General features: G+C 34.7%; 1 protein-coding gene across 3 annotated transcripts in view; it reads left to right on the top strand.

Moving 5' to 3' along the window:
* The window catches only part of per2 (period circadian clock 2), a 39062-nt gene that overhangs the window by 9421 nt on the left and 11858 nt on the right, over nt 1–17783 (top strand). For all 3 annotated transcript variants that reach the window (XM_016499507.1, XM_016499509.1, XM_016499506.1), the window contains exons 2-17: nt 3127–3588; nt 7863–7961; nt 8315–8472; nt 9071–9192; nt 9419–9620; nt 10001–10052; nt 11298–11440; nt 12372–12450; nt 12632–12738; nt 12945–13095; nt 13608–13716; nt 13979–14119; nt 14275–14350; nt 15219–15375; nt 16003–16130; nt 16777–16962. In XM_016499507.1, coding sequence (XP_016354993.1) covers nt 3218–3588; nt 7863–7961; nt 8315–8472; nt 9071–9192; nt 9419–9620; nt 10001–10052; nt 11298–11440; nt 12372–12450; nt 12632–12738; nt 12945–13095; nt 13608–13716; nt 13979–14119; nt 14275–14350; nt 15219–15375; nt 16003–16130; nt 16777–16962 — 2281 coding nt within the window. In that variant the 5' untranslated portion in view covers nt 3127–3217. The remainder of the gene's footprint in view (nt 1–3126; nt 3589–7862; nt 7962–8314; nt 8473–9070; nt 9193–9418; nt 9621–10000; nt 10053–11297; nt 11441–12371; nt 12451–12631; nt 12739–12944; nt 13096–13607; nt 13717–13978; nt 14120–14274; nt 14351–15218; nt 15376–16002; nt 16131–16776; nt 16963–17783) is intronic.

Below are 17783 nucleotides of genomic sequence, written 5' to 3'. Positions count from 1 at the left end.
ATATTTGAATATATTTTAAAATGCAATTTATTCCTGTGATGCAAAGCTGAATTTTCAGCATCATTTTGAATAAATGCTGTTCTTTTAAACTTTGTATGCATCAACGAAGAATCCTGAAAAATATCACAGGTTCCAAAAAAAAAAAAAAAGCAGCACAATGGTTTCAAACAGTATAATAAATCAGCATATTATAATGATTTGTGAAGAATCATGTGACACTGAAGACTGCAGCAATGGCTGAAGAAAATCCATCTCTGCATCACAGAAATAAATTATATTTTAAAGTATATTAAAATAGAAAAACATTATTTTAAATTGTAGGCTAGTAATATTTCACAATATTACTGTTTTTGTCTGAATTTTTGATCAATCAAATAAATGCAGCATTGGTGAGCAGAAGAGACTTGTTAAAAAAAACATAGCTATTATAATTTTATTCTATTAATTGTTTATTTTGTGTTTTTTCCCCCCAAATGTTTTTGGATATGCAAGTTTTAAGAATTGTATAAATTTCATTGCATAAATCACAAAATATAAAAGTGGAATTTGCAAAGAAAAACATGCTATTCCTTTTCAGAAACAAATTCTTTTTTTTTCTGAGCCATTTTCCAAAGAGTTTTAATCAACTGACCACATATTTTGTTTTCTGAATTAATGATGCAATTTCATTTTTAGTTAATTAATTTGATGCAAGTTCACACCGGTGTTCTAGCAGTACCGTATGTATGTAATAACACAATATACAAGCCATGCATGGTAAATCTAGACAGGTCTTGGTCAGACAGGTAATCCATTAACGTACTCAACTCTCTGTCAATCTTATTCAATCCTGTTGGGTAAAAGAGTGGTAAGTCACGAATCAGGTGTCCTTCCTTAATATGGCCCATCTCAGTTCCTGACCAGGAAACTTGGCTCTAGTCAGATGACTATTTATTTCTTCAGAGCAAAGGGATAAGAGTTTAGACAAATAATACCCTGTAATATAGCAAGAAACACACAATTAAGACATGTGATGATTGTGCTGATAGTGATATGGTGCAAATGGTTGTTGGCTCACCATTTCCACTGGTGTGGTCACCCGGAGGACCTGGATTTGGGGTCTCAGTAGTTCCGCTCTATCTCTCCCAGTCTAGGTCCTCTGCAGCTCCCTGGATCCACCCACACAAGTCCTTCTCAAAGGAGCATGTGGCCAAGGAAAAGTCTGGAGTACAGGAAACTTGAGGCACAATCTCATAATGTGGGCTAGGTTTCGTTTAGAACAAAACTTGTTATAATGTAACAAATGTTGTTATAAGAAGTCTCTTAAGCTAACCAAAGCTACATTTCTTTGATCAAAAATACAGTAAAAACAGTAATATTGTGAAATATTTGTACAATTTAAAAAGTACTGTTTTCTATTTTAATACATTTAAAAATATAATTTATTCCTGTGCTGGCAAATTTTGTGCTGGTCTTCAGTGTCTGAAGACCAGTACAAAATTTGCCAGCACAGGAATAAATTATATTTTTATGTGACACACATGATCCTTCAGAAATTATTCTAATATGCTGATTTATTATCAATGTTGGAAACAGTTGTGCTGTTTTATATTTTTGTACTGACCCCAAATTTTGGACATTAGTGTAATTTATTGTTATAAGAGATTTCTATTTTGAATAAATGCCTGTCTTTTTAACTCTTTATTCATCGAAGAATCCTGAAAAATATCACAGGTTCCAAAAAAAAAAAAAAAGCAGCACAATGGTTTCAAACAGTATAATAAATCAGCATATTATAATGATTTGTGAAGAATCATGTGACACTGAAGACTGCAGCAATGGCTGAAGAAAATCCATCTCTGCATCACAGAAATAAATTATATTTTAAAGTATATTAAAATAGAAAAACATTATTTTAAATTGTAGGCTAGTAATATTTCACAATATTACTGTTTTTGTCTGAATTTTTGATCAATCAAATAAATGCAGCATTGGTGAGCAGAAGAGACTTGTTAAAAAAAACATAGCTATTATAATTTTATTCTATTAATTGTTTATTTTGTGTTTTTTCCCCCCAAATGTTTTTGGATATGCAAGTTTTAAGAATTGTATAAATTTCATTGCATAAATCACAAAATATAAAAGTGGAATTTGCAAAGAAAAACATGCTATTCCTTTTCAGAAACAAATTCTTTTTTTTTCTGAGCCATTTTCCAAAGAGTTTTAATCAACTGACCACATATTTTGTTTTCTGAATTAATGATGCAATTTCATTTTTAGTTAATTAATTTGATGCAAGTTCACACCGGTGTTCTAGCAGTACCGTATGTATGTAATAACACAATATACAAGCCATGCATGGTAAATCTAGACAGGTCTTGGTCAGACAGGTAATCCATTAACGTACTCAACTCTCTGTCAATCTTATTCAATCCTGTTGGGTAAAAGAGTGGTAAGTCACGAATCAGGTGTCCTTCCTTAATATGGCCCATCTCAGTTCCTGACCAGGAAACTTGGCTCTAGTCAGATGACTATTTATTTCTTCAGAGCAAAGGGATAAGAGTTTATTTTTTCCCCCTGCCATTTTAATGGCAACATGAAGGGATGAAAACCAGTCAGGGCCTGTTGTTGGTCCAGACAGCTGTCTAGCATCTTTTATGTGCACTTGCTGGGATTAGTGCTTTGAAGGAGGCAGTGTTTACAAGCCGAAATGCCACATCTGTTCGGCTAAAGGACACTGTACAGACACAACGAGGGGATGCCAGAGATGCCCACCTTTGAACACTCAGTTTAGGCTCTCTGGGACCAGACAGAGGCTGGCCTGTCTATAGATTGTGGATCAGTAGTGGATCAGACAGGGCTGTGCATGCATCACTTTGATGTGAGTTTGACTTTTTCAACTTTCGATGTTCTACTTTTAATGGAGAGCGAAGTTAGAAGAAGAGCATGCAACTGAAGAGGTGATTTTATCTCCTGTGCAGTGATCGCATCCAGATTAGCTTTGTCCCATCTTGCCCTGGTTTCTTTTGACGTACCTGTCTGTCGTACGTAAGTGTACCTTCCACTTGTCGAAAGACAAGGGCTTCTGATTTTTGAGATGGAAAATTTCAGACGATTGACTCATTTTCTGTCTGTTTATTCCCGTAGAAATCCAAGTGTCGTCTACATTCCCTCTGTGTGCCCCACCATGAAGATAGAGTGATCTGGCTCCTTGCAACACTTCTTCAAACCATTTCCAATGTCTGAGGACTCAGGATCCAAACCGTACCTGCTCTCCTCCCTGGAGGGGCAGAATGAAGCAGCCGGATGCAGTTCAATGGCGACGCTGCATCGTATGAGTAGTTTCGTGAAGGGGGCCGAACTTGGCCTGGTATCTGAAGGTAGCGACAGCAGCCAAGACCCTCCTGCTTCACCCCACAACAGCCGGAAGATGGCACATTCCCTCCATGAGGATGTGGAGATGAAGAGCAGCGGGTCCAGTGGGAGTGGAACTGAGTCCCATGGTAATGATTCCCACGAAAATGAGTCTCATGGCAACGAGTCTTCTGGGAGTTCCAATAGCCGAAGCAAGGACTCGGCACTAATAGAGTCATCGGGAAGTAACAAAAGGTAATTTAGTTATAGTCTGTTTGTCTGTGACTTGCAGTGGCCCCAATAAGTATGTAGACACTAGACAGATTATAATTTTAGTGGGTAGTTTATCGCATTAGCTGTAGACAGGTTCTGCTAACATTTGACAACCACAAAGTGGCACACACACAAGTTTTGTTGTTAATAATACATTTATATTATTATATTATTTATTTCTGGGTGCCTCAAAGGCTCTGGGTGCATCTTAATTAGCTTATTAATCATGGCACTGATCAGGAAGTCGGTCATTTTAAAGGCTGTGTCAATTGTGAAGTCTTTCCAGTGCACTGGAACTTTCGCTTCCTGAAAAATCCCACAATGCACAAAACGTGAAGCACAAAACGGACAAACCAACTCCATAAATGCAAACAATTTAGTATAATAGTATATTTCAGCATAAACACATCTCTAGACAGGTCGTGAGCACGTCTAGTTAACATAATTAATATTTGGCTAAAATGTTGTAAGGATATGTAACAGAACAATGTGTTTAAAGAAGATTTTAAATAATATCAAAAAGATACTCTGCTACACCATTTGACCTCTCAGGACTACTGCATTTGTTTTTTTGGAACTGATGGTGGATAGATAAAATATCTTTTGCAAAGTTAGCATGTCTTGCTTTTTGACATGCCTACTATTGCTAACTACTATTCCTAACTATATATAGCATTATGTTCATTATTTTTTAATGATTTGCATGCAGCTACTATATAATGACTTCAAACTAATTGACAGACAACATGCAATATTTGTACTTTTAACAATGTATAACACTGTTAAATATTTATTTGTTGCACGTGACAAGCATAATTTGGATTGCACTTTTTCTAGATTAATCTCTGTGGAGACAGTTTGTTTGTTTGGCAGTATTGATTTAGTCATGTAGCAACCCTATGCCAAGAGGTTGCATGCAGACACTCGTGGGATTTGTTTAACCATTGAAGTGCTCTGGAGGAGTTTTGTGTTGTCAGCATATGGTAAACCACAGCATTTGAATGCCTTTTAATCAACATCAGCGTGTTTTTCTGTCTCCTAAGTAACTCTGACGTCATTTCTAGCCTCTGTTCTCACCTCATTTATTTTTGAGGTTATTGTAAGGCAACTGGAAACTATTCTGCGACAAAGACATGCAGTGACATTTGATGAATTCTTTGTGTGTTCTTCAGTTGCAAGACCTAAACCGGATCTACAGACTTGCTGCACTTATTTTCAGAGATGCATGCATTTAAACATAATAAGTGTGTTAAATGCAGCGGAAAGTACAACAGCGGTATTGGCAACTGACTGCATTTCAAAACTAATATTTAAGGGAGTTTATTTTGCATTGAGCAACTATTTAGCTACTGATGTTGTGCTGTGAAACACAAAATTATCTTTAATTTTGTTCTTTATCTTTTAATTCTATAAAAGTTATAGAAACTCTATAAGTCTGGCACTACCAAAGCTGGCATTCAAGTCTGTTTATGGATCTAATCATCTGAACATCTTTCAAAGCATTTTTCCTTTCAAGTGTTGGCAAATTATTAGCATGGTTTTCCAGACATCTAGTATAGTAATATCCATTCTGAAAAGGAAATTGAGTGGAAAGTCTGGACAGCTGTAGTGCCCAGCTCCATCAGTGCGTCAGTGTAAGTATTTCCCAGACATTTGCACCATGGTTTCCATTGACAACGTACTGTTTGTTCTTGTGTACAGGATGGGTGCGCTCCAATGAGAGCTCTGGAAAAGTTGAATGTTTCTTCCTTCCCTCAGTCTTTCTTTCTCTTATTTAGCTAGCAGTCAGTCTTTGACTTTATAAAAAAGAAGAATATATTGATTGTTCTCGAATTTAAATTGTTAGACTCAGAACACAGTGCTGGAGCACAGTGCCTCCCGGTCACATTCTCATATTCTTTCCCTTTGAGTGGGATCTGAACCAGTCTAGGAGCGTCTTTGCGTCATTAGATATGTTCCCTACACTAATCGCTCAGTGATTCATGCCTTTCTTGTGGCAACCAGTGCTTGGGTGAAGCTAAAAGGATCTGGTCTATCCGTCCGTCCATCCATCCATCCATCCATCCAGAAAAAATGTGTATTTGACTTAATATGATTCAATTATGTACATTGGTGCCACATGAATCAATTAATATACACACATTGTTTACAGAATTTCAGCCCCATGAAATCAAGTCTGACCTAATTAACTCTCAAAGTGATTTTCTATGGTTCCACCATGACAGAATTAATTTATTGAGATTCATATATTTTGTCACATGATTGAATTATGAGGTTACACTAGGTAGCTAACAAGCAATTAGTTAACAATAGCACATATTAGTATGTTAAATGCTAAGCAATAAATGCTCCTTGATCTAAGCAGTAATAACATGCGTACCAGTCTACGGCCTATGCAGATTCTCCAGTCTTCTTCACAATGGTAACCCAGTGTAATTTAAATGGTTCCAATAACTCCAACATATTTGCACTTTAAACATTAGACTATCAAGTTTCCCCCTTGCTCAAAAACACCTAAAATAACACTTAATTTCATTTTTACCCTCCTCATTTAATCCCAAGTGAAGCATGCTTGCAACTATAGGTTTAGCAAAAATCATTTTCAAACACTTGACTGGTTCACATTCACCCTAAATAATTGAATCTAGTAAATTGAATATTTTAGAGAATTGCATTAATCGAAAGCAAAGAAATCAAGTTTAGAAGAGAGAGACAATTTTGTTGCTTAGATCTCAAATAATTTTATTGAGTAAATTATTACAGTCCGTCTGTCTGTCTGTCTGTCTGTCCATCCATCTTTTCCTCTATTTGTGTATATATCCGTTTTAAAATATATATTGGCTAAGCCATTTAAATGGCCAATATTTGGCCATTTTGAGATTATAGATTATTGACCGATAAACAAAAGATTTTCTTTGACTACATTTACTGTTTTCGTAGTTTTGAATGAAGTTTATCTATAATTTAGAATAAATGTTAATTTTGTCAAACATCATCTTTAAAAAATCATGAACAAAACTATGCTAGGTAAAAGAAAACGCAACCCAAACTAACCTAAATAAGTATTGTATTGAAGCCTGTGTAAAAATAAAACAGAATTATGTGAAAACATTTAAAAGAAGAATACAAATTGATATGAAGTCACAATGCGTGATACAGAAAATATTGCCATTTATTGGGATGTATTGGCCATCATGTTCTCCATTGTCATCAGCCTTTTAAAAACCCATAATGATCGATTACGTGATATTCTTACATTCCTGTACTAGTACACCTGTTCAAGTGTGTTGAAGTCTTGAAGGCAGCATGTTGTAAGGCCACACTTCTCTGCATGTGTAGTTGTATAAATAATCTTCCAAATTCTCCAATCTCATTAGCCTCCTGAAATGACTGACTGTATCAATAGCATCGAGACACATTGCCCTGCAAAACTAACACAGATATGCTTTATATAATTAGCTCACCTACAGCTAAGAAGTGCAACATGTAAAGCCTGTTTCTATTCAAAGCTACTTAGTGGGCTATTTAGAATCACTCCTGGTGTATTTATGTCCCTCACATGTCACCTGTAGCTGGACTTTGGACTTGTTATATTATCAGCGCGCTAAGTTGAGCGGTTTAATCAATCCACTTTGGTCTGTCTCAGTTATCTACTGTACTAGAAGCCTGCAATGCAAGCCATTCTTAGCTGTGCTAATGGTGGCCTGGCTGGGAATGGCACATGGCATGGGGTTTTTGAGGGAAAGTAAGGATGGTGGACAGGTAAAGATTATATAACTGAGATGGAGGGCAACGTCCAAGTGACCTCCATGTGGAACAGGAGCACCTATTTTCTGTTCGATTGTCCACAATAATTGAAAATTTCCTGTGAGAATGAGGTTTTGAGCTGAAGCTACTGCTTGATTTTCCTGTGGCTTTATTCCCTTGCAACAACCTGTCCTGACTGGCTTCAGCTGGTACACTGAATGAATCATTTGTCGATAATGTCGTCATGTTCGTTGCGTGGATACGCTGTGTTTCCGAGGCAAACCTGATGTCAAACAATTTGAGATTAATGCAGATATATTCTGTTTGATTCTCCGTTGGCTTGGGCCACTTTATTCACTTTACTTCATTTAATCACAAAAGTAAAGCAATAAAGGGTAGGTAGACATGCCTGATAAAATGACATCTGCAGAGATTATTGTTCATAAAGGATTGTCTGTAGTTTATGGCTTGTTTTATGATCTCTTCATGTGTGTTCACTCTTTTTACAGCTGCAACTCTCATAGTCCTTCGCCACCCAGCAGCATGAATGCCTTCAGCCTTTTGAGTGCCAGTTCAGAGCAGGACAACCCATCTACCAGCGGCTGCAGGTATAAATATTTTATTTATCTTTTATTTAATTTTTATATTACATTATACTATAAATGTATTATAATATTCTATTATTTTTATATTATTTAGTTTTATTTTTTTTTTTTTATATTTATATATTTGAATATATTTTATGAAGCTTTATATTATGTCATCCTGGACCCATCAAAAATCATTTTTTAGCCACACATTATATTTGGTACAAATACTTATTTTCAAAATATTTACAAAATAACTTACTCAATTTTAGTCAAACTTGATGCGTACTGTGCATTGCACAGAAAAGAACAATGTGTTTAGAATGGGTTTTATTGCTGACATATTTGTGCATGTGTTTTTTGGGCACCTGCAGTAGCGAAGAATCCGCCAAGGCAAAGACGCAGAAAGAGTTGATTAAAACTTTGAAAGAGCTGAAGCTTCATTTGCCGTCGGAAAAGCGAAACAAGGGCAGCAAGTCGACGACGCTCAACACTCTGAAATATGCCCTGCGCTGCGTCAGACAGGTGGAAGGTGAGCAGTACATTACGAAGTTCAGTATATCGTTACATAAGTCATGCCTAACACTTGCCTGATCACAGGGGCATAGTCCTGCTGTCTGGTAAATTGTCAATATATTTTGAGTTTAATTTTGCTTGCATGCAATGCAAATAAAGCCTAGGGGCATAAAATATTTAAACAACTTTAAGACCAAACAATTCCATTGGCAACGTGAAACAAATGCAAGCAATATTTCAGAAAAATAGAACTACTTGGTGAACATCACATCACATGATTAATAAGCTGATCAATTTTATGTCTGCACATTTTTAGATTGTCCATTTTTAGATTTTACAATGCACATCTCAATTAATGGTAATCAATTATTGTAAAGGACTTAATATATATATTTTGCTTTATTTATAGTGGAATATGAGTATATATCTAATATAGGATTGGTTTTCAAAGAGGCTATACAACACAAGTTACCAGTCGAAACTGAGCTCATACAGTACATGTTTTTCTTTTTTTATTATTATTAGGCATATATCACATACTTAATCTGTACTATGTACACCTGATTTCTTAACTGAATTGGCAAAATGCGTTTGTTTTGATGTTTTTATTTCAGCAAATGAAGAATACTACCAGTTGCTTATGAATAATGATAGTCAGCCATCAGGGTTTGACGTTTCATCATATACCATAGAGGAGATAGACCGCATCACCTCTGAATACACCCTCAAGAACACAGTAAGTATATGTTTTTTTTATTTAGCCATTTTATTTATTTACTTATTTTAAATCTTTTTTATTTAATTCATTTATTTATTTATTTTACTATTTATTTATTTTATTAATGTACATTTATTTATTCCAGTTTATTTGCTGAGACCTGTTACAATATTTATAGTAGGTTATTTTTCAGAAACACTTGCATAATTGCATAATCATTGATCTTGGGATCTTTGTTTTACAGGATATCTTTGCAGTGGCGGTGTCACTTATCACTGGGAAGATCGTCTATATTTCAGACCAGGCATCTTCCATTTTGAATTGCAAACGGGACGTGTTCAAGAATGCCAAGTTTGTGGAGTTTCTTACACCGCAGGATGTTAGCGTGTTTTATAGCTTCACCACACCATACAGACTGCCGTCCTGGAGCATGTGCACTGGTGCAGGTACGACACACACATACACACACACACGATCAGTCATAATATCTATAGGCCTAGATAAGTTAAAAGAGAGACATACAAGAATCATTAAAAATCTTTCACATATTTTGCTATGGACCTTTTAGTCAAAAGGTGAAATAAGTATTCAAATATAATTGCAATAGACAGAACACAAGCACAAATGTCCACAGATATGAAAGTCTTTTCTCTTTCTTATTCATTAACAAAACCAGGGCTAATTATTGAGGCGTCTTTGTTGTTCTTGAATCCATGAAGCAGCAACCAGTATTAGCTTGAGTTGACAGTGGATTTAGTCACCTCTGAAAGACAAGATGCTATTGAAATAAACCTGAACTCATCACTCTTGTTTTTCCTCCTTAAAGAGTCGTCACCATCAGACTGCATGCAAGAGAAATCCTTCTTCTGTCGCGTTAGGTGAGTGTGTGTGTGTTTGTGTGTACAGGTATACAGTGGGTACGGAAAGTATTCAGACCCCCTTAAATTTACATGGTTTATGAGGACACTTCCTGTGTCCCCGTAAAACAAAAGGCTTAGAAAATGGTGTTTTATGAAATTCAAAAATTGCCAGCAGTTTCCTGTAAGGGGTAGGTTTAGGGGTAGGGTTGGTGTAGGGCAATAGAAAATACAGTTTGTACAGTATAAAAACCATTACGCCTATGGAGAGTCCCCGTAAACCACAAATACAAGTATGTGTGTGTGTGTTTGTGTGTGTGTGTGGAGGGTTGGAAGTAACCTGTACACCATCTGTTCACCATGATTTAATTCATAGTTTTCCCTTTTTTTTTTTTAATCAGCCTGGGGAAATTCATTCTGGTTAACTTTTCTCCCTGTAAATAGGAAAATTTGATTACTAATACATTTGACATTACTGTGGAAAACATGCACTCAGTAAACACCTGTTGAGCAACGTATTACAGTCAGTTGCTAATAAAAACTCAGACTGAACACTTGGGTGGTAGAACAGGATTTCTGTAACTTTCTAATTCCAATTGGGAGGGTATCGGGTATTAATTTAGAAATTTTAAAACCCATCCCAAATGAAATAATTAATACAAATGAAAGAAATCTCTCTGAAGTCTCAAAATGAAGGCTTTGCCTGTGCTCTTTGCATTAAAAATTTGAGGTAACCACTGCATTTTAATCACAATCCACACAAAGCTGCAGCATACATGCAACATGAACAGTTTTTTTTTTTTTCAGTTAGACTGTATAATTTTGAAATTTGAAGCAAAAGAACAGAAGCTTTAGCTTTGTGAAACTATGCTACATAAAACATCTGAATTAAACAAACAGCAGACTTTGTTTTGTGTTTTGTTTTGTTTTCTGAGCGTGCATTTGTGATCAAACTTGCAATTTGTGTGTGCAGGCCAGATCCTAAATAATCTGCACATTATAAAATGAATGTCAAAGTTAACGGAATTTATGCTTCTTAAAAGACCATTTCATCTAAAGGTTTATATTTAAATGCTTGAAATTAGTTTTGTGGGCATGAAATGTGCCTTCGTAAGCATTTGTTTAGAAACCATACTGTTTTAGAATGGATAGGGATGGAAAATCTCACTAGGTTGTAGTAGGCTGCTTACATTGGACAGAGCCAATGTTTATTACCAGATATTTTTGTTGAATGTGTGTGTAAATCTCTCCTGTCCTGTTCCCCAGCGGTGGTAAAGAGTGTGAGGGAGATCTTCAGTACTATCCCTTCAGAATGACTCCTTATTTGATGAAGGTTCAGGATACGGAGCACTCTGAAGATCAGTTCTGCTGCCTCCTGCTGGCCGAGAGAGTTCACTCAGGCTACGAAGGTCAGTTCTTTTACAAAATCTTCTACATTTTGAATGGATTTTTGCCAGTGATAGTGGTGTCGTTTTTTTAAATATTATAGTTGCATTGAGGAAAACAGGAAAAACAAATTATTTTAGCAAATCAATTCATTTTTGACGATTAAAAAAATAAGGTATTTACTGATTATGTTGTGTTGTCACTTAGTAATGTTTCAAGAAGTGCATCTTTCTTGGTGCAAAATAAATATGTTTTCCAATCAGTTATTTAAATAAGTTAATATTTTATACACTACCATTTAAACTTAGCTCACCAAGGCTGCATTTATTTGATCAAAAATACAGTAAAAGCAGTAATATTGTGATTAAAATGTAAAATGACTGTTTTCTGTTTGAATATATATTAAAATTGATTCCTATGATGCAAAGCTGATCATTACTCCAGTCCTCAGTGTCACATGATCCTTCAGAAATCATTCTAATATGAAAATTTGTTGATCAAGAAACATTTCTTATTATTATACAGTGTTGACAACAGTTGTACTAATTCCTATTTTTGTGGAAACTGTGATGCAGAACCGCATTTATTTGAAATAGAAATCTTTTGTAACATACATGTCTTTTCTGTTACTTTTAATCAATTTAATGAATTAAGAGTATTAGTTTCTTTCAAAACAAGCGAACAAAAAAAGTTTTTAATGGTTGTGTACAATCAAATAAGTACAGCTTTATCCAAATAGCCGCTTATGTTTTGTTTGTAACTTGTCATATAGATAAATACTTTTCAAAAAGTTTTTAACTTTTTGTATTTTAACTACTTAAAATTATTTAAAATGCAGTTCTAAAATGATTTAAGTTACAGTTTTAAAGTAGCTTCCTAAGCACTTGTACATACGGAAATGTACTTTTTCGTGTAAAATATTCTGTCAAAACCGTTATTATGTTTATTTCTCAGCTCCAAGGATCCCCACAGACAAACGAATATTCACAACAACACACACTCCCAGCTGTGTGTTTCAGGATGTGGACGAGAGGTGAGAGGGCTAATACTTCACTGTTGACCAACATGATTATGATTAGCTGGTAACTTAAGCACTGGGTGTTTCACGCAACAGCTGTACCTCCACACCTGCTTTTTTCCATCTCTCATAATCATGCATATTAAACAGTCGTTGTCAGACTAATCAGAATTGTTATGTGATGTTTTTCCTGTAGGGCTGTTCCATTACTAGGATACCTGCCACAGGATTTGATTGGCACACCTGTCCTGCTGCACCTGCATCCCAGCGATCGACCAGTCATGCTTGGCATCCACAGGAAGAGTGAGTCAAGCTGTTCATTCTGTTTTGTCTATTTAGTTCATTGAAGGTGGTGTTTAACTTTTTTTGTGGGAAGGTACTTTTTCCTACCTTAATCAGAGAAAACTATATGTCAGTTGTTTTGGGACAAATTGGGGTGGATAATTTTTTAAAATAATAAAATAGGTTTTAAATATTCTATCTAAATCTTTTTTTTTTCGTCCCATCAGTCCTCCAGTATGCTGGCCAGCCGTTTGATCACTCAATTCGCTTCTGCGCTCGTAATGGAGAGTACATCACCATAGACACCAGCTGGTCCAGCTTTGTCAGTCCCTGGAGCCGCAAAGTTTCCTTCATCATCGGCAGACACAAAGTTCGCATGTGAGTGCATAAGATGAATAAGAGAATATATCTGCTTGATATTTGTTAAGAAACGTAATTGCTGAAGTTTTTTTTAGTTTTTTTTACAAGAAATTAACTATTTAAATTGATTAAAAATGACAGTGAAGATATTTAAGTGCTGTTCTGTTGAACTTTCTATTCATCAAAGAATCCTAAAAAAATTTATCACAGCTTCCACAAAAATATTAAGCAGCACAACTGTTTCCAACTTTTGTTGATAATAATAAGAAATGTTTCTTGTGCAGCAAATAAGCATATTAATATGGTTTCTGGAGGATCATGTGACACTGAAGGCTGGAGTAATGATGCTGAAAATTCAACTTTGCATCACAGGAATAAATTACATTCAAATAGAACATTATTTCAAATTGTAATAATATTTCAAAATATTACTGTATCAAATACATGCAGCCTTGGTGCACATGAGAGGCTTCTTTCGGGAAACAATCTTTTGAATAGTAGTGTAACTGTAATTTTGTCCATTCTACCAGGGGTCCAGTGAATGAAGATGTGTTTGCAGCTCCGGCCACAGCTGAGGGAAAATCTATAGACTCAGACATCCAAGAGATCACGGAGCAAATTCACAGACTCCTGCTGCAGGTGCGGAAACTCATTCACAGGGGAAAGAACCAGATTAATGGAACTGAATTTACATGAAAAGGGCATTATGATGTCAGAGATTCATGTAATAGACTGTGTAACAGACAGACTGTAGTTTAGTGTATGATGCCCAGTTTTTTCTCAGTAACCATTTACAAAATTGACAAGTTTGTGATGCCTGGTGTTTTGAAATCTCTTGGTGTTGTGTATTTCATCCTTTAGGGTGAGAGAAATGGTAAAAACGTGTTTTTGTGTGTTGTAGCCTGTGCACAACAACGGTTCAAGCGGCTATGGGAGTCTGGGCAGTAATGATCACCTGCTGAGTGTGGCATCGTCTAGTGAAAGCAACGGCAACGGAACGCGCCTGCGACAAGAGGAAGAGGATGGCAGCATAGCCAAACCAGTGAGTCACATGATGAATTCTAGTTCAGTGGGTTTTTTGTTTGTTTGTTTTTTTTGCAAGTCAAATGCTTCATGGTCTCTTTTTTTATTCATGCATTGACAACTTAAAGAGGCTGTGGTGAGTTTATTTGTCCTTGTATGTGTGTGTTTTCTCAGAGGAGCTTTCAGGAGATATGCAAAGGAGTTCACATGCAGAAAAACCTGGAGCAGCAGTCCAAGAAGAGCCCTACTAGTATGTACCAATATCCTCCACCATCTGTGCACTCTCATCTGTCATCAGAGTCTGTGCTTCTGTGTGTAACTCACATCTGTGTCTGAAGACTAGGGCTCCATGATATGGAGAGGGATTATATTAACAAATATTGCAGTTGTGATTTGAGCTGTGATATTGAAACATTTGTGGTTATTGCTTATAAAGGAGCAAAAATGCATCAAATCTCATTGAATAACCCTTTACACTGTTTCCTCTGCTGTAAAAGAATCAAATTTTCAGTTGATCCAAAAATGAGTGAAAAACATCCAACATCCATTCGCAAATGCAGCATGTTAATAATTTTAATATAATATAATATAATATAGATTTTCTATATTGTTTATTTAAATTGTTTAAATACACTACTGTTCAAAAGTTTGGGCTTATTAAGATTTTCAAATTTGATATTTGTGTGTATTTTTTTAAAGAAATTTTATACTGCAATGATTCATTAAATTGATACAAAAGTGACAGTAAAGATGTTTATAATGTTACAAAAGATTTATATTTCAAATAAATGCTTTTCTTTTGAACTTTCTATTCATCAAAGAATCCTAAAAAGTAAAAAAAAGTATCACAAAAGTATTACGCAACATAATAAATCAATAAGAAGAAGAAATGTTGGTCATCAAATCGGCATATTAGATAGATCTCTGATTTTTTTTCCCCCCATGTTACAATCCCAGTATATTTTTGTATTTATTATTTTGTATATATAATATATTTTGAATATAAATTTGTTTAATTCAATTCTAGCCGGTAATAATCACACTAGGCCACTAGACAATTTAGATTTTAATTTAACTAATCTTGCAGCCCTTCTGAAGGCCTTTTTTTTCCTCTGCAGAGTCTCTACAGAAAAGTCCAGTGGTTCGAGCCAAAGATCCCGTGAACTGGAGAGGGTCTCCTGAGGAGCAGCATGTTGCAGTGCAAGAGGAGCTGGCCTTCAAAGACCAGACCGTCTACTCCTATCAGCAGATTAGTTGCCTGGACAGCGTAATCAGGTACAAAGACTTAAAGTCACATCATGGTGAAAACTGATGGTGCATGGACAGAGACTGTCTCGACTCACCAAATGTAATGCACTTATTGATCCTGTGACGCAAAGAGAGTATGAGAAACTGAATTAAGCGTGCTATGAAGGAGAATTAACTTGTTTTCGTGAGTCTGTAGAGAACATTAGGTTCCGCAGGATGTGAAGTCTCATTAGCACGCTTTCTCAGCAGGATAATCGTTCTACATGTTTAGCCTAAAGCCTAAATCAATGGAAGATACAAAATTGCATCATGCTTAGTTGTAATGCATTTAACTGTTTTTTTTTTTTTAATCCCTCATAAAGTTTACAATTATTTGCTAATATTTTGTTTGCAAATATTTACTGCAAACATACTTAGATTTTCGTTGGCAATATTTTCAATGACAGATTTCAAAGAGATTAGAGCAAAAGTAATAGGATTTTGACGTGTGTTGTACACTTAAACCACAATAATCAAATGATTATAGGGACATAATAGTAGAAAACAATGTAATAAATACAAAACAAAGCAGATTAGATGGGCTTTTGTGTTACATTCAGCCTGGTTAGTCATTTGTAAACCTCATTTCCACTGACGTCTTTCTCTCTCCGTCAGGTATTTGGAGAGCTGTAACGTGCCCATTACAATGAAGAGAAAGTGCCAATCCTCCTCAAACACAACATCCTCAAACTCAGACGAAGACAAGCAGAGAGGTGTTGAGAGCTCCATGCAAGTGTCTGAAGGTACTGGGAAAAAATCCAGTTTCCAAGATTATTTTTCATTGAGGGGGTTTTCCAAATAAAAAAAATCCCATTCAATTTCTCTAGAGAAAAACTTTAACAAAACAATACATATAAAACTTTTTTAAAACAGACTTACCATTAAGAATATTTCACCAAGAAATGAATAAATACATTTACATTTTTATTTTAAATATTAATTGATTTTATTTTTATTTAATCCATTTTAATTACCTATATTATATTTTTTAATTTTGCAATAATATCTGAATTTTGTACTGCAATAATGTTACTCCATGACTGTTGTTAATTCATAAACACACTTTTGCTGGAAAACAACAGCATAATTTTCAACTGGTTTTGAATGTATCGTCGACAACAATTTCAACAAAACTTCTTTTGGTTAACCAGCCAGATAAAATTGCTCTGGTAGCATATTTAAATCGGCAGAATTTGCAGTTTTGCTGTGTTCAGTCCATCACACAAAACCAAATGTTAAAGTTTGCAAAGCATAAAAACACATTTACATGAAAATCTAATATAAATGAATATATAATGTTGTATTTGCTTGTCAGGCCATCTTGATTGTTAATCCATTTAAATACATCAGTTCTGAAACCTGTTTGTTCTGCATTTTCTCTGTGTTCAGAGGCGGGCCATCTAAAGAACCAACCAGGTCTCTCATCATTAGATGAGTCTAAGAAGCCTCCAGGCTCTGGTGTAGTGAGTCCGTCTCTGACTCCACTCGCGCTGCCCAGTAAACCTGAAAGCGTGCTGTCCATCACCAGCCAGTGCAGCTACAGCAGCACCATTGTACATGTAGGAGACAAAAAAGGTAAATTGATTTCTTCTGTATATCTGTCTGTCTGTCTGTCTGTCTTCCTTTCCTGTCTATCTGTTCTTATAAATAATGTTTCTGTTACAAAACCTAGTAGGCTGTCGTGATGTCTGCTGCCTACATAGGAAATCATTTTAGTTTCCATTAGCATGTTGCTAAGGTAACAATATGATGCTGAGAATAAATATACAGCAGTTTATATAGCACAATTAGGCAAAACTGTCCATTTAATTGCATTTGAACAATTTTCTTGGCAAGATATAAAAAGTATCTGTACTTGTTGATATTGAAAAAGTTATATTAATTACATTAATCTTTTATAATAAAATAGTAATTTTCAAATAGTTTTTGTTATAATATATTTAATAAGTCATGCTAATATTATCTAATTAATGTAAAATAATAATGATATAAATTATTGTTCAATTATAGTTTCTAATTAATTTGGTATAATAAAATGTATAATTAATAAATAATAGTTTTATTATATAATATTTATTTATTTATAAATATAAATATATAAATAAATTATAAACATAATGATGATGATAATAATGTAAATTATAAATAATGTAATTGTTTCTAGTCATTGCTATTATAATAAAAAATGTATAATTAATAAACAACATTTAAAATAATAATATAAATTAAAATTATAAAACATAAATTTCCTTTTATAATTTTCATGTTATAAATTATATGAGAAATCTATACTCTTTTGTCCAAATCAAAAAGAAAGAAAGAAAGAAAATGGATATCTGTTTTAATATTTGCATTCTTTTTTTTTTTTTTTTTTTTTTTTTTTTAAAAAAATTTTT

The sequence above is a fragment of the Sinocyclocheilus anshuiensis genome, unplaced genomic scaffold, assembly GCF_001515605.1.
Source record: "Sinocyclocheilus anshuiensis isolate Anshui unplaced genomic scaffold, SAMN03320099.WGS_v1.1 scaffold1910, whole genome shotgun sequence".
NCBI lineage: Eukaryota > Metazoa > Chordata > Actinopteri > Cypriniformes > Cyprinidae > Sinocyclocheilus > Sinocyclocheilus anshuiensis.
This window is presented reverse-complemented; position numbering and strand designations above follow the sequence as displayed.